Source organism: Macadamia integrifolia, chromosome 8, assembly GCF_013358625.1.
Source record: "Macadamia integrifolia cultivar HAES 741 chromosome 8, SCU_Mint_v3, whole genome shotgun sequence".
NCBI lineage: Eukaryota > Viridiplantae > Streptophyta > Magnoliopsida > Proteales > Proteaceae > Macadamia > Macadamia integrifolia.
Window position 1 is genome coordinate 34637792 of NC_056564.1, and position 24595 is coordinate 34662386.

The 24595-nt window shown below is 39.0% G+C and overlaps 1 protein-coding gene across 1 annotated transcript; it reads left to right on the plus strand.

Annotated features, from left to right (window-relative positions):
* On the plus strand, positions 1–24438 carry LOC122086429 (zinc finger protein BRUTUS-like). Its single transcript, XM_042655229.1, has 14 exons — positions 1–535; positions 5733–5942; positions 13747–13941; positions 14063–14430; positions 15116–15341; positions 15650–15818; positions 15911–17122; positions 17281–17452; positions 17539–17760; positions 17861–17998; positions 22444–22678; positions 22834–22893; positions 23735–23806; positions 23896–24438. The coding sequence occupies exons 1-14, from the start codon at positions 233–235 to the stop codon at positions 24034–24036; spliced, it is 3723 nt and encodes a 1240-aa protein (XP_042511163.1). The 5' UTR covers positions 1–232; the 3' UTR covers positions 24037–24438.
* Positions 24439–24595: the final 157 nt, after the last annotated feature.

Genomic DNA, 24595 nt, shown 5'->3' on the forward strand with positions numbered 1-24595 from the left:
TCTCCTTCTTCCCCAACCGCGGTAAAATTTTTCGTTGTGTGTGAGAGCATCCGTTGCTCCTTCGTTTCCCTCTGCTACGTTTCTCTTTGAACGTAAACGAAGAAAATGGACGCAAATTGATTGGAGAGAAGACAGATTGAGATATATGATTCTTTAAAATCTAGGGTTTTGAATGTCTTCTTCTGCAATTTCGATTTGGTTTCCCATTTGTGGTTGAATTTTATGTTCGTCAATGGCGACTCCGTTGACAACAGGTCTTCAACACAGAGATGGAGGTTTAGCTTTAATTACCGGACCTGTAAATCCAGTGGATCCTTCTTCCTCTTCTTCTAAACCTTGCTTGAAGAATTGTGCTCAGAAATCTCCAATCCTTATTTTTCTATTCTTCCACAAAGCAATTCGGTCGGAACTCGATGGGTTGCACCGAGCTGCTATGGCTTTTGCAACTGACCAGGATGGTGATATTCAACAGTTGTTAGAGCGTTATCACTTTCTTCGGACAATCTATAAGCATCACTGCAATGCGGAAGATGAGGTGTGTTCGCTAGTTTCTGCAATCCTGCTTGTCTTGCAAATTATTTAAGATGAGACTTGAGATCCTTAGGGCTCGATTTTTGTTTATCTTTTATTTTAAATTTGAATTTGATTCGTTTGACTGGTTCTTTATTCGCTGGATATTGCTTGTTTTGACTGAATTTGCTCTTTCTGTGTTTCAATTCGTGTTTTCTGATTTAGAACAGGTTGAGGTAATTATATTCTCGTGTTTCCTCCTTGTGTCGTGTAATCATTCCTTATTAGGAGAAAAAATATATATTAATAATTATTTTTTATTTTTTAAGCGTGAGCGGCCTTTTCTTTATTCTTATTTTTTCCTCTTCTTTATCTTCTATTTCTGTAATTCCTGGATTCTGTCTAATTGATGTTGCAGTGGTCCCATAACTACTGTAAACTTTTTAAAATTTTCATTCTGGAAGTTGTTCTTCTGCTATATGGTGGTGCTTTAGAGTACAATAGGATCCTTCAATTCTATTTTCCTGTGTTACATAGTATCATTTTATATTTGATGGGTGCATGCATTGTAATATTCTGTATATGAGCTCTGATAATACAAGCCCCTTTTTGTAAGTGCATGAGAAGTAGTACATTAGTTGACACGAGAATCCAAATGTATAACCCGGACATTTTATACATCTTGCATGAAGAAGAACACGAGGGAAAGAAGCATTCTTACATACCAAACCTTCTTGAGGTTCATACTAAAAACCGTGTATGAGTTAATTCCAAATCTAGCTTCTTCTTGACAATATTACACCCATGGTACTTTAGGGTTGTGGTTTGGAATCTTATATATTTTGATATGATTCCTTTAATCCATTTAGATGACAGATAATCATTTTCTCAATCATTTGGGTTTAGCTGCATAAATCCTGACCCCTGTACTGTAGTCCTCTCCGACTCTAGTAATTGTTTTTAATAAGCCTGGCATGCACCTCGTAATCCTACTAGAAAGTTCATACTCTACAACCTTGACACAATTTATTCTAACAGTCCTCCTTATCTCTCCCACAGCTCCCCAAGATATCTGTTGAGTTCTCTCTCTCTCTCTCTCTCTATATATATATATATATATAAGTTTTTAAATCCCCTATTTCTTTCTCTTTACTTGGTATTTTTTTTTGTACTTTATGTTTATTTTCAGAAATTAAAGGGAACAAGGGAAGTTAGTATTTGGATGCTTGTGAGGACTTCCTGTTATCGGGCCTGGTAGTTGTGTGGCATTTCCTTTCTGTGTTGCATTAGTATTTCGATTATTTAATATAGGTTTTGGATGAAAAGACAACAGAAACCTCAAAAGCCCCATTTTCTCCAAATCTAAAGTGTGACAGGGATCATGAATAATACCCTAATTATGCAAATAGATTTGAGAGCCTATGTAATCTTGCAGGTTATGGGCCCAAGATATAACCCTGTATAATGAATCTTGGATTGGCAAGCAACATGGAACTGTTTTAATAACAGAGACTGCAGGAAAATAGCAGTAGATCAGCAGCAGTAACATGTGTAGGTAAACCCTACCATGGCCTTCAAGAAGAGATCCTTAATCTGAATCCAAGATATCAAAAAAAATATGATTAATTGCAGGCAGTGACCGAGTGATGTATATAAATAGACCTTAAAAAGAACTTAGTAAGTGGAAAAACAAAGAAATAAAGACACTAAATGTGTGGACTGGTAGTCTGCTTAATTAGACTACTTTGTGTTTATTTTGAAAACAAAACTGACCACATATCCAGCTCAACTTGGTTCCTTTAGATAAGACTTTATCTAAACTAAGTAACTCAAGATCAATTGGATTCCTTAGCTAAAATAAACTCAGTACAGTTTAACACTTTCTTATTTAAAAGTGACCCAAAGTATCCTAACCTAAGAAAGAGAAGATGGGGAAGAAAGAGAAAGGGGGGGGGGGGGGACCCTACTTGAAATTTACTCTTATTTCTCTCATTGAAGGCTTGCAAACACTGATGGAGATTCTGCCGCATCAGAGTCTCGAATACTAGATTCTGACAAGACCAAAGGTTTCAGTCAAGAATCAGGAGAATGATTGAATTGTTTAGGTTCAGGTTCAGGTTCAGGTTCAGGTTGGATTCGAATGAACAGAGTAGCCAGATTTAACTTTAATTGATACAAGTCCACAATCCATAGTTTTTGAATTGCTTTCAAGTAGTATATTTTTTAAAATTTGTGGTGAATCAATTTCTAAATGAGGTTTCTTGTGGATCTGTGGGGGTACCAAATGAGATGGTCAAGCTTCCTTCTAAACTCCCAAGATACCTGATAAAGAATATGAATTACTTTATTGGAAATAATCCTCACAAAAGGTATAATAACTTGTTATAAAACTAAATATACTATATTAATATATTGTTAGGGAGACGGTTGGGCATGCCACTAGCTTTCCTAGAGCTAGCGGCTCAACCAATTTTTTTATTTTTGGGGGGTTGGGGGGGGGGGGGGATAGGAGGGGGTATTGGGGTCATTTCGAAAGGGAAGGGCTCTAGGGTGACACAGGCTGGGCACCCCTGCAGCGTGCCAGCCTTTTCCCATATTGTTATTATCTACCATTTAGACCCAACATAAAAAACCATTCTCATACCTATGATTGTATCGTAGATTTATCATAGTTCAATCATACCAGTCAGGGTTTGAGGAATTGAAATCTGATCAGCAGAATTGGATCCTGATTCCGGCTGATCCAGAATGGTATGGAATCTGATTTTGGGGTGACTTGTGGCTGATTTTAGGGTCTTCTTTTATGGATTCAACCCGATTCTGGCTGATCCGGAACGGAATCGCCTCTAATTCTGGTCTTGATTCTGAACTCTTGACCCTTGATACTGTAGAGTCTGACAGTAACAATCGGATGCACCACACCAAACATCAATCCAGAAAAAATGAGATGATATGACCTAGGTTTTTTGGAGGTTCTGAACCGCAAACATGTAACGGTACTAAATTGAGCCAATTGTGGCATTCGAGACCAAGCTAGAATCTGGTCAGATGGAAGGTAAGCTGGTTGACGTGACCCATATATCCTTTAATTTTCTTGAAGTGTCTCACTTAAGAGGGACAAACATCACAAGCTATTGTCTTTGCAAATACATATAATTCAATCTGGTTAACCTAAAAGTAGGCTCAGATGCAAACCACAAGTAAGGATCACAGGACACAACCTAAGGACCAGAATAATGAGATTTTTATTAACTTGAGATGGACTAATCTGATGGCCTTGAAAACCTGGTTGAGTAACACATAGATGATTGGAATAATCCTTCGAAGTTTGGCGAAGATCCAACAGATGGATCTGGAGATATGGCAGTGATCAGAAAATAGAAACTTCTACAAAACAGAATTAGTAGTTGACAGGAAATAGTTACCAGACTCAGAATTTAGAAACCAATCAAAATAGAAACATTCCAAAAGTGGAAATTTAGTTTAGGAGCCTGCAGATCAGTTTTAACAAATTAGAAATTAAAAAAAAAAAAATAAATAAATAAATCATAAATTAGAAGTGAAAAGGGAACCTGTAACTCAAGATCAGTGGCGCTGATTGTCCTCAAGTTCAGGTAGAGTATGGATACTGTAGAGGAGAAAAAAAAAACCCAAAGTTTACCCCAATCAAGTGGCTGGATCTGCTGTCATGATAGGGCTTTGTTAAACTCAGAAATCAAAGAAATAGAGCGTCACAGGCTTAGCTTAACATGGAAGAATTCAAATCAGAACAGGGATAGATGATCAACAGTAGTGTAACTTAAGTTTCAGAATCAAGACACAGCTGGAAAACACAATAGAATGCGTCGGGGACCGGTTTAAAAGGAGGAAAATAAAATAGAAACCAGAATTGAAGGAAAGAGAAAGGTTATATGACCTTGGAATCACCAGGCCTGCAGGAATGGCTTCACCACCAATCTCAACCTGTTGAATCACCACAACTGGGCTAGAGCTGCATTACCACAGTCCAAGGAACAGCTTCGCCACTGTACCAAAGAGGCAATAGCCAAACAACTCAATAACCCAAGTTGTAGGGTAGGATTATGGCTGCTTTCCTTTATTTGTAACTTTCCTAATAGAAAAAATAAGAAACCCCTATGTATGGTATAGGCAAGGTTCAAAAACTCGTTTTGTTTCACTGTTTTGGTCAATCCAAAACTATTGAAATACTGAGATTTCGCCGAAACAATGTAATTTTTCCATTTGTTTTTTGCTTGGCCATTTTGGGGGGCTTAAGGCTGCCGAAATTAGCAAAATGAGTGAACGAAATGACCGAGATAGCCAAAATTTCGACAAAGTAGTGCATTTTTTGGACCGAAATTGTGTCTTTTCGTGTTTCATATGAAATTTTGTTTTGGTTGAAAAAAACACCAAAATATCTGAGATTTCGGCAAGATATCGCTGAGTTTTTGAGCCATGGGTAAAGGATGAATCCCTTACGACTTAAATCTCTACACAAAATAGAAACAATTTAGAACATTACAAAATAGAAACTATGGCTGGAATGTAGAACACCTGTCCTGCCCTTCTAGGACTACTAAAACAAGAAAAATAACCAAAATAGAAACTAACATCTCTAATTTATTATAGACCTCACAACGGCCATATTTGGGCTTATAGAATGGGCCCTTTATGACACAAAATCTCAAATACTTACCCCATGACCCATATAACCCATTGGAGACTTAAAATTAAACATATTGGTCCATACTTGGACCAGTCCAATGGCGTGGTTTGCTATTGGCCTTCTTGTTCTTTTGAGCTGCATCAGCACATGTATCAACATCAGGAAAAAAGCTCAAGGTGTCTGATATGATAAAATTTGGTAACCTGTTACATAGTCATGTTATTGAAGTTAAAATTTTGTGTTTCAATAGTTTTCAGCCAATAGGAAAGGTAAATTATTAGCTTTCGTTGATCATGTCTGTTGTTCACTGCTCAACACCCTGCACTTGTGATGAACATTAGTATGTGTGTACATTACTAGCAGTGTATTTGTAAAATATGTCAAAATTCAGAAATCAAAACCTAGAAGTCTTGTCTATTGCCTCAAGCTCTTTGAAAAGAAAAATATGACCAATTGATATTTTTTTCAGGAAAAGTACCAATTGTCAAAAAAATATCTTTTCTCTTCCTAGTTATTGACTAGGAGTTGCAATGATTTACTACTTCTGATACTACAGGTCATTTTTCCGGCTCTTGATTTACGGGTGAAGAATGTAGCACAAACATACTCCCTTGAGCACAAGGGAGAGAGCGATCTTTTTGATGAGTTATTTGAGCTGCTAAGTTCAAAGAAAAAAAATGATGAAAGCTTTTGGAGAGAGTTAGCTTGTTGCACAAGAGCCCTCCAGACATCAGTTAGTCAGCACATGTCAAAGGAAGAGGAGCAGGTATTAATTTTTTTTCCCTAATAACTAGTGTACATAGTTTTCTTGTTGTATACTAATGATCATTGTCGTGAATTCTTTACTATAAGTAGGGAATGTCCTCCTTTGGGAGGTTGATTTTCTTGGAGTTGAGTATGTGTTGTAACCATATTTTTTTAAGTCAACTAGGAGATCCTACGCAATGGCAAGCTGTCACAGCCTTGACACTTGTGGAGGCACATGTATGTGTGGCTCTTGGGCCTAGGATGGCCATTGTTCCTGGAATGTGGTATGTCAATTGCACCTTGTCTTCATGCTGGCATTGTGAAGAAGTGTAGGGGTGGGAAACCAAAGAATCATGAGTATAAAGTGTGACAAAATGATTTTTCGAGGGGGCTGATGTCTCCTTCTGGAAAAGGAGCTTAGGCATATATCTTATAATGTAGGCCCGGTTAAGGCTCAGTTTAAATTTACATTAGGTTTTAGTATATATTTGGGTTAGAATAAGAAATGACCAAGTTAGAACCGATTTAGGAATTGCACCAATTCAAGATAAGCTCAGAGAATGTCGGTTATGATGGTTTGGGCATGTTTAAATGAGGCCTTTGGATGCCCCTGGACGGAGGAGTGACCAGATGCAGATGGATGGAGCTAAAAGGGCTAGGGGTAGGCCAAAAATGACCGTAGATGAGTTAGTAAGAAGAGACATGCAAAAGTTAAGTCTTCACCCAAGTGTGGTATCGAACAGAGCTACTTGGAGGGCTATAATCCGGGTTGTTGATTCGTGAGTGGGATGTACAAAAGGTTTTTTTTTTTTTTTTTTTTTGCCCTTGGATCCATGTAGCTGATCCCATTCAGTTGTTATAAGGCTAAGTTGTGTTGTGTTGTATAGATTTGGGTTGCGTTTTACAACAACAACTCAACCTTATCCGTGCAAATACCAAAAAAAAAATAGTAACAGAAGAAGGAAAACAACAAATCAGTGAAATCCGTTTCTATGGATGGATCATATTTTGGATGAATAAATAATTCAATACTAGAAGAGGAGAGAAAAATACACAAAACCCAAAGGAAAAAGGTGCCGGGGGGGGGGGGGAGAGAGAACAAGCAATGCTACATTGCTGAAGCAACTAGGGGGAGGAGCAAAATGGAGGTGGGCAAACCCTAGGAGACAATAAGCACTTTTTTGGGGGAGTCCCTTAAAAGGCGAAGGGGAAGGATGGAAAGCTAAGAACTAACATAAGAAAAAAAAAAATGGATTTCCAAATCATATCAAAGGATCTTGAATTGGAACTCCTTCCATTTCATTAAAATGTGATTGATGGAGGCACAAAAATCAAGCTTACCGGCGGAGTCTCAAATAGAGCTACCAACAAATGTCACATCAACCCAAATCCACTCCCTCCGAAGGGGGAGAACAGTCCTTATGGAGGGCCAACAATAATGGAGAACACGCTTCCATCCAGAAGAGGCAAAAGGGTAAGAGAAGAAGAGATGATTGGCATCTTTAATACCATTCTAACAGAGGCAGCTAGTAGAGGGAACCTGGATGTGTCTGTAGATTAAGAAAGACTGAGTTGGAAGACAATTGGAGAGAGCATGCCAAATAATGAAGGAGTGGCGGGGTGATGCGGATCTGGGTTCCAAAAGTCGGAATTCGGATCGCTTAGGGCCCACTTAAACACTCAATAAAACAAAGGCAACACCCAATAACAATTGTATTGAAATAAAGCTTCAACTAAATGGCAGAATTGTAATTAAGCTGAAGTTTCCAATGAAGGTGGCAGTTTTGTAAATAAATGGAACTTAACCAAAGGAAAACCAAAAGTGACTTGAGTGGGAAAAACAAACGTATGGCCAAGGACAAACTAGGAAAAAAGAATTTAAAATCAGGACAAACCAGAATAAGGATAAAAGGTAAGGGCACTTGAGGAAATAGAAAAAAAAAAAAATTAAAGCACTCACTTTATGAGGTTGTCTTCAACCTCACGACACCCATCACAGGGGTGGGAAAAACCAGGGAACGAAAGAGGAGAGAACTCCTTCAAATCTTGTCCGATGGCCATGAAACTTCAGGCGTAGCTTCTCAATAGGAGGCTCTTTCAATCCCGCAAGATAACCCCTTGGATCTGTTGGCTGGGAGGCTGCAGTAAGAACCAGAAATAAACCAGGTGGTAGAACTTCTAGCAGTCCAGTTGCAAGCTTGTTTTTTCAACTCAGAGTAGGGCTTCTGGTCTAAGATTCAATGGGTGGAGTCGCCTATGAAAGGGATCCCTTCGCTCAAGACCTTGGCTCAAATAGGTGAGCCACAAAGGAGCAGAACCTAGTTTCCATTGGCTACAACCTTCGCCCAGAACAGGGTATTCCCAAACCAGAAAAGAACAGTAACTACAGTAACAATAGAGAGGAGAAGAGAAGGAAACCAGAATAATACAAGAAAGAAGAGAATGAAAAGAGAAAGAAGAGAAGAAATTGGAAAATTTTAGAGGAAGAAGAAGGGAGAATCGGCAGCCATGGTTCTCATACCAAAACTCTTAATAATTTATATTCTTCAAACTTCAAAATTCTCAAAACTGAGTTCTTCTCTATTACATGACTAATATAAAGGAAAAATCAAACAATTAATGAAAACTACTTGAAAATGGAAACTATTCTAAAATTAGAAGTTAGCTAATTTAAAAAGAAATTGTTTCCAAAACAAAAAAAAATCAAATCAAAAGATTTTTTTTTTTCTAAGTCCATCGTGCAACTGCATCAGCTCTCCAGGTCTTAAAAGAACTCAACTCCGTCGAGCTAGGTCGTGCTCCTAAGATACCCTTGTAAGTTGCTTGTTGATGAGGTGGCACGTATCTCGAAGCAGAAGACGGGAACATAACACCAAGAGGAGGGAGGGTAGGCTGACGTGTCACTAGAGCAAGAGTCAGTCGACGACGTGGCATGTCTGATAATGCGTGTGACCTCATTAAGTACATACGACCTCCTTGCTTCACCTTGATGGTGTTGCGTGCACCATCATAGAGAATACCTGCATGTCGCTACTAAGGTCGCCCTAGAAGAATGTCGCAATGTGCCAATGGGGTGACCAAACAGGTGACATGGTACTATATCGGCCCAAATTGTAAGTATACTCGAACAACTGCAGTGGCCTCTTCTCGAGCTGTGGGTCCAAAACCTCGCACATAAATCTTCTTGAAAAGCTGCTTCTGTGGAAAGTCGTGTGCTCGAACTAATTCAACAGATATGAAGTTTGCTTCTGCCCCAGTATCAACAACTGCATGAACATCTGTATGGTTGGAGCCGTGCAGGAGAGTATCATTTTGTCTGAAGAGAGGAGCCTTATCAACTAGTCTATTCGAAAAGGATGAAAAACTAGCTGAATGAGCTTCTACATCTTCATCTTCATCAGCGACAATATCATCATCCTCGAGGAGATAAGGATATAAATGAGATTCATCTTCACTCTTCTCTGTCGGCTGCTTCTCTACTACGTTCACAGAACGAGTCATGTTGGGACGCTTGTTGGAATAGTGACCCTTCTCGCCACAACTATGGCATATGATATTCTTCACCCCAACATTATCGTTGTTGAACTTTGACATTTTTTCTTCAACTCTGCTAGCTTCAGGCTTCTTTTCCTCCATGCGTGGCGGAGGTCTATAAACTGAAGAAGTCTTGAGCATACCCTTCCAATAAATGGACTTCTCTTCAGCTGTCTTGGCATGAGCTGCTGCCACATCAACAGACCTGAAATCAGTGTTAGCCAAATCAAGTCGAATCTCAGTACTTAACCCACTGATATAACGCATCACCCATTGCTGGTTTGTCTCCTGAAGTCGACACCTTGATGACAGTTTGTGGAATTCGAGGGTGTAGGAATCCACATCTTTGTTCCCTTGTTGCAAGTTAAGTAATTTATGGAACATTACCTTTTCATAATTAAGAGGAACAAATTTTTCAGTCAGGATCTGCTTCATGACCTCCCAATTAGTAACGGGTCCAAGTCTTCTGACAAACCTTGCATGTAGTACATCATCCCACCATGAACATGCATACCCAATAAACTTGGTGATGATGAGTTCACACTTCTTCACGTCTGGAAGAGATTTATAGGCAAAAATTCTCTCCACTTTGGTAAGCCAGTCAAGAAATTCCTCAAGTCCCTTTTCACCACTGAACGCGGGAACCTCAACTTTGATGCCATAATCTTTGTCAGAAAGTTGTTGGGTAACATCCTGGGGAACAACAGGATCAAGTTGCTGCCTCTGAGGTGTGTCTTCAATCTGTAAAGTGTTGAGCCGCGGAGGTAATGTAGAGGATCCTTCTTCAGCTCGTTTGTCGGACCTCTTCATAAAGGCAGTCATCTCTTCCATAAACTTGTCAAACTTGGCTTTAGTCCTCTCGAGCCTAGCATCAGTATTCTGTTGGTTCTCGGCTAACTCGCGATACAATTTGTGCAACTCAGCATTGGTGATGTGACTTGCCATGGTTAGAAATTGCAAGAAAATTTGCTTTGATACCACTTGATGCGGATCCGGGTTCCAAAAGTCGGAATTCGGATCGCTTAGGGCCCACTTAAACACTCAATTAAACAAAGGCAACACCCAATAACAATTGTATTGAAATAAAGCTTCAACTAAATGGCAGAATTGTAATTAAGCTGCAGTTTCCAATGAAGGTGGCAGTTTTGTAAATAAATGGAACTTAACCTAAGGAAAACCAAAAGTGACTTGAGTGGAAAAAACAAACGTATGGCCAAGGACAAATTAGGAAAAAAGAATTTAAAATCAGGACAAACCAGAATAAGGATAAAAGGTAAGGGCACTTGAAGAAATAGAAAAAAAAAATTAAAACACTCACTTTATGAGGTTGTCTTCAACCTCACGACACCCATCACAGGGGTGGAAAAAACCAGGGAACGAAAGAGGAGAGAACTCCTTCAAATCTTGTCCGATGGCCATGAAACTTCAGGCGTAGCTTCTCAATAGGAGGCTCTTTCAATCCCGCAAGATAACCCCTTGGATCTGTTGGCTGGGAGGCTGCGGTAAGAACCAGAAATAAACCAGGCGGTAGAACTTCTAGCTGTCCAGTTGCAAGCTTGTTTTCTCAACTCAGAGTAGGGCTTCTGGTCTAAGATTCAATGGGTGGAGTCGCCTATGAAAGGGATCCCTTCGCTCAAGACCTTGGCTCAAATAGGTGAGCCACAAAGGAGCAGAACCCAGTTTCCATTGGCTGCAACCTTCGCCCAGAATAGGGTATTCCCAAACCAGAAAAGAACAGTAACTACAGTAACAATAGAGAGGAGAAGAGAAGGAAGCCAGAATAATACAAGAAAGAAGAGAATGAAAAGAGAAAGAAGAGAAGAAATTGGAAAATTTTAGAGGAAGAAGAAGGGAGAATCGGCAGCCATGGTTCTCATACCAAAACTCTTAATAATTTATATTCTTCAAACTTCAAAATTCTCAAAACTGAGTTCTTCTCTATTACATGACTAATATAAAGGAAAAATCAAACAATTAATGAAAACTACTTAAAAATGGAAACTATTCTAAAATTAGAAGTTAGCTAATTTAAAAAGAAATTGTTTCCAAAACAAAAGAAAATCAAATCGAAAGATTTTTTTTTTCCTTAAGTCCATCGTGCAACTGCATCACAGGGGATGTGACATTTGAGACAATATTTCTCCATGGAACTAAAAGGCCTCTAGCTTTAACAAGATCCCAGGCAGAGGAGGAGCTAAAAAGGCCAGAAGATGAGGGGCACCTAGAGACTCTATTGACTCTTCCACGGTGGCCAGGGGGAGGGGAGGGAGATCAGACCAAGAGGAGACATGGGTATCTCTAGGGAGCCAAAAGAGTAGATGGTTCTGACGAATACCAAGGAAGAGAGGATGCTTGAAGGATGTCAAGGGTCAAGCCAAGAGAGGTCGTAGTGCCATCTCCAATGGAGAAGGAGATGGCACCCAGAGCTATAGGCCTAGCAAGGAGGATATTGCACCAAACCTAGGAAGCATTAAGATAGGGGGGACAGTCCATAGGGAGTCCTTTCAGAGGAGAGAGGAGTTAACCCAAGAGACTCAGATTCTCTTCTACTTGGAGGAACCCAGGAGACCAGATGCTTTTCTACTTGGGAGGCAAGCTTCCGAATAAGCTTGAGGATTCCTGTATAGTTAACATTTTTTATTCTACAAAGGCCTAAGCCACCTTCGATTTGGGAAGACAAACAGAAGACCATCTAAGAAGGTGGAGGAATTAGGCACTATCCACCCCTTTCCAAAGGAAGGTACAAATAAGAGATTCCACAGCCTTAATAGTGGCTTAAGAAAGCACAAAGAGACCCAACCAATAAAGGTACCAAGATTGGAGCACTGATGCACGAGGGGTCCTGCATAGGAGAGAAGTTTGCTTTCCTGAGCTGCAACCTTTTTTTCATGAGGTCTAACATGGGGTGCAGTGGTGAGCAGACAATCTAGAGGTGATGAGGGGAAGCCTTATTTATAGATGGATCTTAATCACACAAGTTTCAGTAAATGTATGGGGTTCATTTTTTATTTTTTTTAACAGTAGTGATTTGCCTTTCTTTTCATATATACTATGTTCATTAACTTTGTTTTATGGAGCATGCACAGAGGTACGTTTCCTGTCCAATTTCATTATTTTTTTTTTTAATCTCCTCATCATCATTTCTTTGATCTTACTTGTGGATATTGTATGAAAGTTTAGGTTAAAATATTTATTATCTTATAAAGTACCTTCAGGTTACAGCCTCTCCGTAGTAAGGCTGCATACATTATGACCCTCCCCAGACCCCGCAATGGCGAGAGACTCACGCCCATTTTTTTTCTTATAAAAGTACCAAATAAATAGGAAGACTGGTTTATGCAACTTTACCCTAGCCCAATCTCATTGTCGGACCAGATTGAGTGGAATCATGTTTTGTTTTAGGGTCCTGGACCCTAATCTAGGTGGCAACTTCCTATTCATTCCTTTTCTCCCAAGAGTCCCAAGAGGAGGATGAGATTTCCTTCTTCAAGAGGATGATAGAAAATCACTATACTCACACCCCACCCCAAAAAGAAAAAGAGAAAAGGAAAAATAAGGAACCATATCAATGGTTTTTTTCTAGTTATATGGATTAATGACCCTTCAAAATAGTTTTTATACCCATATTTGGTACCTTGACTATAAAGTGCAAAACAACATATGAAGTCACATCCTCACCATACTTGAGTAACTAGATTTTACTTGCTATTTGCGGGCGATTCTTGGTTCTGAGACTATTACTTATATGCTTTACTCAATATCTTTGTAAATTCATTTCCAAGTATATCCTTTCCATACCTCAATTACATATGTTCTAATGTCTATGTGCAAAAGGTTTGCAATTCTGCGACAGGCACTGGTATGCTTTATCCACACTTAATAAATCTTTCCCAATATACAATGAGCATATTATCTAGCTGTGAAGGATACCTAGATTTCAAATTGCCAAGAGGTCTTTTCCTCTTTGGCACTTGAGCACTAAAAGAACAAACGTTGAAATTAAATAATAATTGGTCGCGTAGAGTTATCTGTTTAATTTAATATTGGAACACATGTAACAAAATATATTCTGGAGTTTTGACTGGTACCCAAAGTTCTTAGATGGGTATCTTCTACTGCTTCCATATATCACGTTGCTATGTGATAGTAAAGATTCCCCATGTGCTGATATGTTTCAAAAATCTCCATCATGGTCCCGTTTACTCACATGAAAATGTAGATGTATACTATTTGAGCTCTCATTTTAAAAATGAACTTGAGCAATATCAGTTTGTCTTTGGCCATGGCAGGTCTTTCCCTTGCTCATTGAAAAGTTCTCATTTGAGGAGCAGGCTTCATTAGTCTGGCAATTTTTGTGCAGTATTCCTGTGAATATGATGGCAGAATTCCTTCCCTGGCTTTCATTTTCTATTTCATCCGATGAGCATCAAGATATGCTGAAGTGCTTGTGCAAGATAGTCCCAGAAGAGAAGCTTCTTCAACAAGTAATTTTTTCAATCTTGGCATGAGAACTTTCTTTTGTATCTCTACAAATAGTATCTATTCTGTTTGGCTGTGCTTTCTTCAATTTACATTGTGGTTGACTACAGCTCGTGTTAAATGAAGGTTATATTTACATGGATGGAAGGGAAAAAGGTATCCGGTATTCATAAAAACTGTGAAGATGATTCCCAGCTTCAGTGTTCTGTAGATTCTGAGTTAGGCATGTCAATTGATCAGATTGAGCAAGGATCCTGTGCATGTGGATCTTCCAAGATTGGGAAAAGAAAATATCTGGATTCAAAGAGTGATGTTACTGATTCTACTGATGTGCATCCAATAAATGAAATATTGCTTTGGCATAATGCTATAAGAAGAGAGTTGAATGATATAGCAGAGGAGGCTAAGAAGATACAACTTTCTGGAGATTTTTCTGATCTATCAGCTTTCAATGAGAGGTTGCAATTTATTGCTGAAGTTTGCATCTTTCATAGGTATCCAATACATCATCTTGCTTTTGTTGCAGTTAATTTTCTGTGCACAAGTTGACCAACTCTCAAAGTATGAGGGCCTTCAAAATGTATAGTGTTACTTTCAGAACTTAAGCTTTATTTTGGAGTGGTTAAATTTCATCCCGAAAATGACAAATAAACATATTTCTCCCTTTATAACTCCTTGGTTTGATTGCAAATCGGTAAATGCTTGTGGCAGTCCGAACACAAAAATGAGGAATAGTAAGTCTCAGCACAACTCCTAGATATGCTAGGCCATAGTATTACAAAGGCTTGGATTCTTGTTGAAGCCCATGGTTTAATATCTGAGGAACCACCTCTACCTTCAAGAAAAACCAAGTTCGATTATCGTATGCATATTTTTCATGGTGTCTAGGCGACTCAAGGCATTGTAGGGAATCCAAAAGCAAGGCCACACAACAGGGTGACCAAGGCGCCTGGACGCCTTGACGACTATGATTCTATGGACTAGATGGGCACCTACAAAATGTCATCATGTTATCCCTGTGTGCCTCTCACTCTTTGTTTAACTGTGGTTCCTGTTGATTTTGCTTGTCACAGAGAAAAAGAGTAACTACATTTTAGACATCATTCTGTTGCTACTCTTGGATTTTTTATATTCACTTGCATCTTCTTAAGTGAGCGTTTCCTGCCACTCTGGCTGCAGTATTGCTGAGGACAAGGTTATATTCCCTGCTGTGGATGGAGAACTCTCTTTTGCCCAGGAACATGCTGAAGAAGCAAGTCAGTTTAATAAGTTTAGGTGCTTGATAGAAAGCATGCAAAGTGCTGGTGCCACCTCAACTTTAGCTGAGTTCTACACAAAGCTGTGTGCACATGCTGATCAAATAATGGATACCATACTGAAGCACTTCCACGATGAGGAAGTACAGGTCAGCCTTATTTTTTGGTCTATATTGTATTCTTCTAGTGGTTTTATGCAACGATTTTCAAGTAATGCACAAATCCTGCATAGAGTGGTCTGGAGAACCTACTGGGTATTAATTATTGCAAGATACATTATGAAGAGGCAGATGCTTGATCACACATCATCTGTAGATTCTGGACTCCCTAAAATCAAGCCATTACTGAGAACCTTAAAGAAGCACTCCTATTTTAAACTCTGGCCAGCTTTGGCATTCCATTTGAACATTACCTTTTTGTCTCTTATATGTGTCCATTAATTATGTTGCATTTGTAGGTCATTCCACTTGCTAGAAAGCATTATAGCCCCCAGAAGCAGAGAGAGCTTATGTACCAGAGTCTATGTGTGATGCCCTTGAAATTGGTAGAATGTGTCTTACCATGGCTTGTAGGATCACTAACTGAAGTGGAAGCCAGATCATTTCTTCGAAATATGCATTTGGCAGGTGTGTGCATTGTCTTTGGCATTTTAAATCTTACGGCTACACATACAGTAATTTTTGTACATTTCTAATTTATGTGTAGTTATGTGTTACAGCACCGGCATCTGACACGGCATTGGTCACACTTTTCTCTGGTTGGGCATGCAAGGGTCGTTCAGAGGATGTTTGTCTGTCTTCAAGTACAATTGGTTGCTGTCCTATTAAAAAGCTCACTGAAACTGAAGAAGATATCAGCCAGCCATGCTATGCATGTGCCTCTCCATTTTCTACCAAGGGGGAACCCGCATCAAATCCCTCAGATGATGAACTGAGACCCGTTAAACGTAGCAATTTTTCGGGATCATGCAAAAATAATATTGAAACTGTAAACAACCGTAAACCATCTGGTAGTAATCAGGCTTGTTGTGTTCCTGGTTTGGGAGTTACCAATGCCAACCGGGGAATAAGTTCACTTGCAGCCACAATTTCTTTGCGTACCTTGTCTGGCAGTCCTTCTGCTCCATCTCTTAATTCCAGTCTTTTTGTTTGGGAAACAGAGAATAACTCTTTTGGTGTTGCTTGTGCATCACGACCTATTGATAACATTTTCAAATTTCATAAAGCTATTCTCAAGGATTTGGAATATCTAGATGTTGAATCTAGCAAGCTTAATGGTTGCGATGAGACATTTCTTCGGCAATTTAGTGGAAGATTTCGTTTACTGTGGGGTCTTTACAGAGCTCATAGCAATGCTGAGGATGACATAGTCTTCCCAGCTTTGGAATCCAAGGAGGCTCTACATAACGTGAGTCACTCATATACTCTGGACCACAAACAGGAAGAAAAATTGTTCGAGGATATCTCATTAGTTCTTTCTGAGCTTTCACAGCTTCATGAATCCTTGAGCAGAACCAATATATCTGAGGGCTCTGATTCTTCTGCTGGTCTGGGTTCTGATTTTATTAGAAAACACAATGAGCTTGCAAGGAAGCTTCAAGGCATGTGCAAATCCATAAGAGTTTCACTGGATCAACATGTTTTTAGGGAAGAACTTGAGCTATGGCCATTGTTTGACAAACACTTTTCTGTGGAGGAACAAGAAAAAATTGTTGGCTGCATTATTGGAACTACAGGTGCAGAGGTGCTCCAGTCAATGTTACCGTGGGTAACTTCAGCACTTAGTCAAGAAGAGCAAAACAATATGATGGACACTTGGAAGCAGGCAACAAAAAATACAATGTTCAGTGAGTGGCTTAATGAATGGTGGGAAGGGACTCCTGTGGCATCTCAGCAGAAAGAGAAATCCGAGATTGACATTTCTCAACAAGGTTTGTGCAAATACTTCTTCCGTTGCTTCTGTTGGTGCTTGTATGGACTACAGGTTGGGATAAAGTAAACAATATCTGATTACACCATGCTGATTTTGTGTTAGGTTTTTATTTGGAATTTTCTCTTTTAATGCATTTATATTATTATGCTCCTTTAGGTGCTGATATGCAAGAAAGCTTTGACCGGAGTGATCTGATGTTCAGGCCTGGATGGAAAGATATTTTTCGGATGAATCAAAGTGAACTTGAGGCAGAGATAAGAAAGGTTTCTCGAGACTCGACGCTTGATCCAAGGAGGAAAGCATATCTTATTCAAAATCTTATGACTAGGTATGTTTCTTCACACCTCCTAAGTGTCTAATCATATCTTGGATCATGTATCCTGCATAGTTTAACCATTCTATTCCTTCTGTTAGTCGATGGATAGCAGCTCAGCAGAAGTTACCTCAAATAGGAACAGGGGAAGGTTTGAATGGTGAAGATGTGCCCGGATGCTCACCATCATTTCGGGATCCAGAGAAACGAGTGTTTGGGTGTGAGCATTACAAAAGAAACTGCAAACTCCTTTCTGCTTGCTGCGGGAAGTTATTTACATGCAGGTTCTGCCATGATAAAGTCAGTGATCATTCAATGGATAGGTAACTTTCTGGAATTCTTTATGGATAGTTAATGCGGAACTTTTCTTTCACCCACCGCCCCCTCTGTTCTTAATAGTTGGTATCCTGGTATTATTTGCAGGAAAGAAACATCAGAAATGATGTGTATGTCCTGCCTGAAGATTCAGCCAGTTGGAGCAATTTGCACAACACCATCTTGCAATGGACTTTCAATGGCAAAACACTATTGCAATATTTGCAAACTTTTTGATGATGAAAGGTAAGGGGATTCTCATCACAAATCTTGTCCCTTGGATATCTTTTAGCCATTCAAATGGATGTGCATGCTAGAATCTGGATATAGAACTCAGAATCCCCTCCCCCCCCCTACACACACAAAAAAAAAAATCTAAACCTTTTTTTCTCTTCTAATTAAAACCTTTGCTTTATTGGTTACGTATGTGAACTTATAAAAGATGTCTTCTATTTAAGGAATCTCTTTTACATGCTAAGAAATAAAAAATTGTACCCAAATGCATAACATTCAACCTTAGATGCTGTGTAAGGATGTTCCTTCGCATAATTTTCCAGCGCAATACTTAGACATGCCTTTTGGTTGAAAAGATTTTATGAAAAAAAAAAAAATCAAATATTTTCATAAATTTAATATTTGTATAACTGAAAAGGCCTAATTTTAATATGCTATTACTTGGTAACATTACTTCATTATGGGATTTCAAAACTTCTAGAGGGTTCCTGTAGCCCATCTAAATATTGAATTTGAAAGTGCAATAGAAGGAAATTCGTGGAAATTTAGTGCAAAAAAAGAATCTTTGAAAATTCCTTTGGTTTGTTATAGTAGATTCATCACGGAAGAAGTTCTCAATTCCCTATCCTTATCTAGGAATTTTTCCAATCAGATTTCTATCATTTTGTAAATGTGATCTTGGTATTGTCAAATAAATCTAAATATATGCTTTCAATGAAAATTGAATGGTTCTCATTCAATCCCGGTATAACCCGGTCCATGGGGTTGTGGGGTCAATATGGACTAGGGGTGTCAATTCCTAAACCGAACCGGTAAAACCGGCCGGACCGAACCGAACCGAAGCCTTATTGGTTCGGTTCGGTTTCGAGTATTGCAACCCCAAAACCAAACCGAACCGCACCAAAAACCGGATGAACCCGAAACCGGCTCAAAACCCGGACCGAAACCGAAACCAAACTGGGAAGAAACCGAAACACTCCAAAATTCATTAAAAAAATCAAAATTTGCATAGTTTTGTATACATTTGTATGGAAAGTCGAATCCAAACTAGACCAAAAACCAAAACCAAAACCAACTCGGTTACAAATCGATTTAAGAAACCGAAGTTCAACAATTCAACATTTGGTTGTTTCCTAATGGCTCCATACCGATTTAAAAAACCGATCCAAACCGAAATGAACCTGATAAATCCAAACCGGTACCAACCCGAACCCGAACCCAAACCACACCGAAGCCGACACCGGACCGAAACCGATAAATCCTTAATGGGTCGGTTTCTGTCAGTTCCAAAGTCACACCGAAACCGGTGGAAACGGACCGAAACCGTACCAAACCGGACCTTTGACACCCCTAATATGGACCCACGGGACTAGTTAGCCCAAAGGCATGATACCCGTCGTTAGCAAAAAAAGAAAAAAGTTTAAATATAAATTAACAAATTAATTGGTCAATGCTTGCACTTGAATAATAACTAGTATTTAAAAAAAAAAAAAAAAAAACTCCCCCTAATTTAGATCGATCTCAAACCAGTAAACCTAGCGAGAGATCAATTGCAACAGGATCGCATAGAGGGGCAGCCCAGTAGGTTCAGTTGGATCCTACAAACTAAACTAAACCCTGAAACAACAGGCTCATCGTTTCTTGTTTCTTGAATTTTGCGTCAACTCTCCCTTTCTTGAGAAAAAAAAAAAAAACTCATCCACGAGTTTTATAGTGATGCTGAATCAGATCCGCATGATCATCCTCCAATTGAAAGTAGAATCCAAAAACTCTACTATCCCTTATTAGCTTTGATACTAAATAATGCAGCATTGATCTCGACCCAGTAAAGCCAACAAGAGGTCAATTGCAATGGGAGCATATAGGGACAAACCAATATTGATAATAGATTTTTTTTTTCTTATATACACATATGAAAGAAGAAATAAAAGGGGTATGACCTAGTATCACCACTAGGTCCATAGAAAGGGCATCACCACCGATCCCAACCTATTGCTTCACCACAATAGGGCTGGAGCTGGATCACCACAATCCAAGGAACATCATCATCACTGACCCAAAAGAGGAAAACCCAATTTCTGAATAACTCCAATTGTTGGAGGTTGTGCCCTATTTGTTTTATTTATTATATGTGTTCTATTGCAAAATAATTAACTCTAAAAACTAGCAACTCTTCTAGAAAGAAGATCTAATTTCTATTACATGAAAATTAAATCAAAATAGGAACTCCTAGAATGCTATTGATTTAGAAACAAAATATATTACAAAATAGAAACTACAATAAAAGAACTATCACAAAATTGAAACTAAAGTAGTAGTAGATCTATGTATAGTTGGAAAATCAGGTTTTTGAGTAAAAAAAAATAATAGCAAAACCTGGTCAAGAGTCATGTAGACCTTGTCAGAAAAATGACCAAACTTGGTCCAAGTTTTTCTAAGTCACAATTGACCCAGTGTTCTTAACAAGTCGATTGAAACTCGACCAAGTTTGATCAGTGTTTAACCCCTCTATCTGAACCATCCATTTGGATTCACCAATGTTGTACTAAAGAGATGCCCCCCTCAATGCCTCTCTTGTTTCTTACCCAACTTTCGGGGGCTCACCAGATTTGGGCCGTTGCTTAGGCGTGACAAAAACCATGGTGAAAGAAGGATGAGAAAGAGATAGGAAGAGGCTGGCCTCGTGGAGCTTTTGAATCACTATCCTTCAGTTATGTTCTTCGGTTGGTGATGGACATGCTGCTGGGCTGTAATTGATTTCCGGCAGGACTCTCTCAGATCTGAACTCTCAATGTCTCGTACATATATTCTCCCACAGCCATGACCAATAGACAGGTTCAATGTTGGTGGGAACACGATCCAGCGGTCTTTAGCGATTTGTGTAATATACAATCACATATATTATATCATATGTATTTTAGTTAATATAATAAAAAAATTATGCGCTGACCAGGTTTGACTTCCCAACTCACCAGGTTTTGAGGAGGGAATTCGAGTCGAAAAACAGGTTTTCCAACTAGGGATCTAAGAATATTCCTGTCAGCAATCTTATAAATAATCTCCTCTCCCAAATCACATGGGGCCCATTTATATCTTCTTTCAATCTTCTAGAATATCCTCCCTGCAAATCTCCTCCAAATCTTCTTAAACAATAAATAAATACCAAAATAGAAACCAACTACTTAATCCCGTATAGCACTCAAATCCCTAATATTTAGGATTATAGTATTGGCCCATTACAATAGTAAACCCAAAAATACTAAGCCCATAGCCCATTGCCCATATAACCCTGTGGGCAATCAAATTAAGCTATCTTAAACAAAACTTAAACCATAGTTTCAATTGGACCCAATAAACTATACCAAATCCAAAACAACAGGCCATCCTCTCTTGTTGCTGGAATATTTCATCACCCCCCCCCCCCTTTCCCCTTTTTTTTTTTTGGGATATATTCAAAGATTTTCTTAGGAGGGAAAAGAGAAGAGCAAGGTTAATACTGATACAACATTACAACATAGTATACAACAACAACAAAAAACAAGCAATATAATGAAATGAAGACTCCCTAAGATGCTAGCCTGTATAATAGGGGGCCCAAATATAAATCTTCTCTAGTATTTCTTGGCAGATTGATATCCAACATCTAAAAAGGGTCAGATGAAATGAGACCGAATATAAATCTTCTCTAGTATTTCTTGGCAAATTGATAACCAACATCTAAAAACATTCAGATGAAATGAAGACCCCCTCTATGCAGCCCATCAGCTTCTGAGTTGGCAGATTGAAACCCAACGTCTAAAAATGTGGAACTTTTGATGCAGTTAAATAGCATAATAGGTAACCTAGGATTGGTCCTACCCTTGTAATGCCATTTCTTTGTGTTGGTTTTTTTATCAATGATTCTTTTCTCTGACCAACAAGGCTTAGTTTCCATCTGGAGACTACATGGTATATCTATCTTGCTGTAAGAGTATGTATGACCTTTGAGAATAGAAATACTTCTTTTCCCCCTCACAGTGGGGTCATCTGTTGGAAGTCCCTAGTGGGTTCGAAGGTGACGTCTGACCACTGCAGTAGTAGGTGGCAACTGCCTTTCTAAGGAGTTGCTGTACCATTTGAATATCAAGAAAACCTTCTTGTTGATTAGTTCAAAACATAGTTGTCAAGGTGTCACCTAGGCAACGCCTAGGCATCCAGGCGGATTTGCCTGGATTGGCGCCTTGGTCACCTAGGCACCTCGCTGGTGGTGCCTTTGTCACCTAGGCGCATTGATAACTATGGTTCACAAAGCATTCAAGGAATGCCTAATTTTAGGAGGTTCATTAAACAGAATGCCTAAATTTTCTTCTTTGACTTCATCTTTTAAAACTTGAGAATACTTGAATGCTCGAGGATCAAATACTTTCTTGTTTGACTACTGAATGTGTGTATTTCTGTTTTTCTGTTCATTCATCCAGGACAGTATACCATTGCCCCTTTTGCAATTTATGCCGTGTTGGGAAGGGACTGGGCATCGACTTCTTTCATTGCATGACATGCAATTGTTGCTTGGGGATGTCATTAGTGGACCACAAGTGTCGAGAGAAAGGCCTGGAAACAAACTGCCCCATTTGCTGTGATTTTTTATTCACATCAAGGGAAACAGTTAGAGCCCTTCCATGTGGCCACTTCATGCATTCAGCCTGCTTCAAGGTCTGCTGTTTCCTCTTCTCCTCCCCTCCCCTCCCCTCCCCCCAAAAAAAAAAAAGAAGAAAAGGGTTTGAACTGTCTTTCCCTTAAATTTCTCTCTTAATGCAAGAAAATTCAATGATTAGCTTGTACTTAGATTCTCTTTCTATTGTGAATAGGCATACACTTGCAGTCACTACACTTGTCCGATATGTAGCAAATCTTTGGGGGATATGGCGGTAAGAGATTTCTCTGTCAAATTTTCTCGAAAAGACAAGAGAAAATATTTTATCTCGTCTCTCCTTATTCTCTCTGTCTATGCATTGTCATTGACTTTAAGTGTTAAGGCTTCCCTGTGTTGCATTTCTTTCAACTTCAGAATAATAATTGGGAGATTGATTCACTTCTAATTGTATTTTTTCCTCCTTTCTATAGTGGGTGCTATTTGATGTTTTATCATTCACCCAATCAGATATTTGCACGATCTATTTGAGTAGGGCAGTTGTTAATATCACATTCAGATATTGATGTCAGAATATTCAGGTTTTTTTTTGTTCCTCATGTTGAGACAGACAAGTGAACATTTATATGAAGGATAGATGTATATGGTAGATCCGTAATATCATGGGCCGTTTTGCCCACTAATTCAAATCTAGATTTTATGAATGACCTCCGCTTGAAGGCATTCAGGCCAAACTGATCAGCGTACATAAGCAAAGGCTGCAGTTCAAGTTATGTATGGGCTGGCTTATTCAACCAATTCATATATCTTCAATAGTAATTTGTGTGGGTGTGTGTGCACATGCTTGTATGCGTCCATTTTTTTTTTTTTAATTGTATTTGGGGTGGGGGGGTGGGGGTGGGGTGGGGTGGGGTGGGGTGGGGGTGGGTCGGGTGGACTAAACCAACTCTCGTCTGTTCAGTCTCAGTGATTACATTATGTCAATTGAACTTTTTTTTTTTGTGTGCACGCGGATATCAGGTCTTTTACCATTGTACTTTCTTTTCTTGTAGAATATGGGGATATTCTTTCCGTCCTTTTATGTTGCAGATCTCTGAATGATTTATTAACCCATTCAGGTTTATTTTGGCATGCTTGATGCTTTGTTGTCTGCCGAGGAGCTTCCAGAAGAATACAAGGATCATTGTCAGGTATGCTGCTAACTTAATTTTCTTGGATTTCTTTGAGCCTCCTATTTTTTATTAAGGATAATATTAATTACTGAAGTTTTGTAATCCAGGATATTCTGTGTAATGACTGTGGTAAAAAGGGAACATCACACTTTCACTGGTTGTATCATAAGTGTGGATTTTGTGGATCATACAACACCCGTGTAATCAAAACCGAATCAGCGAATTCCAACTGCTCAACATCAAATTAATGTGTGGTTCTGGGCACGAAGGGATACGTGGTTTTCTCAAAGGTTGTTTGAGGTGTGTAAATATTCTTACCACCACTACCAACATGGCTGAGTTTTGTAAAGTTCGTTACACCAACAGTCAAATAATTTTTTCCCCCCATGTTTAGCAAAGCTACGAGGAGTCGTATCACCTGAGGTAGTTTTATTGCAGTTTTAAGTTTCATGTAAAAATGAAGCGGGTAGGAATCAAACGATGAAAAACCATGGCATCGGTGCCATGAATTGATTCTTATAGCTTCTGATTCAATTTGTAACCATGGTGGGATTTACATGTTCCACACTTATGCCATGATGCATTGATTCATATAGCATCAGGTACTTGGTAGTGATATAGATTGGTTGGTTGGAACCCTTTATGATCTAGAAAGCTTTTCATTTGTATATTAGCTTAGATGAGAAAAAAATTCCAGTGTGTTTATGCTGATAACATTGAACTACTCGAAAAAGAAAAGGAGAGATTAGATGGGTTTACAATAATTCAGTTTTATCCCAGCTACATGGGTCGGTGACATAGATCTTG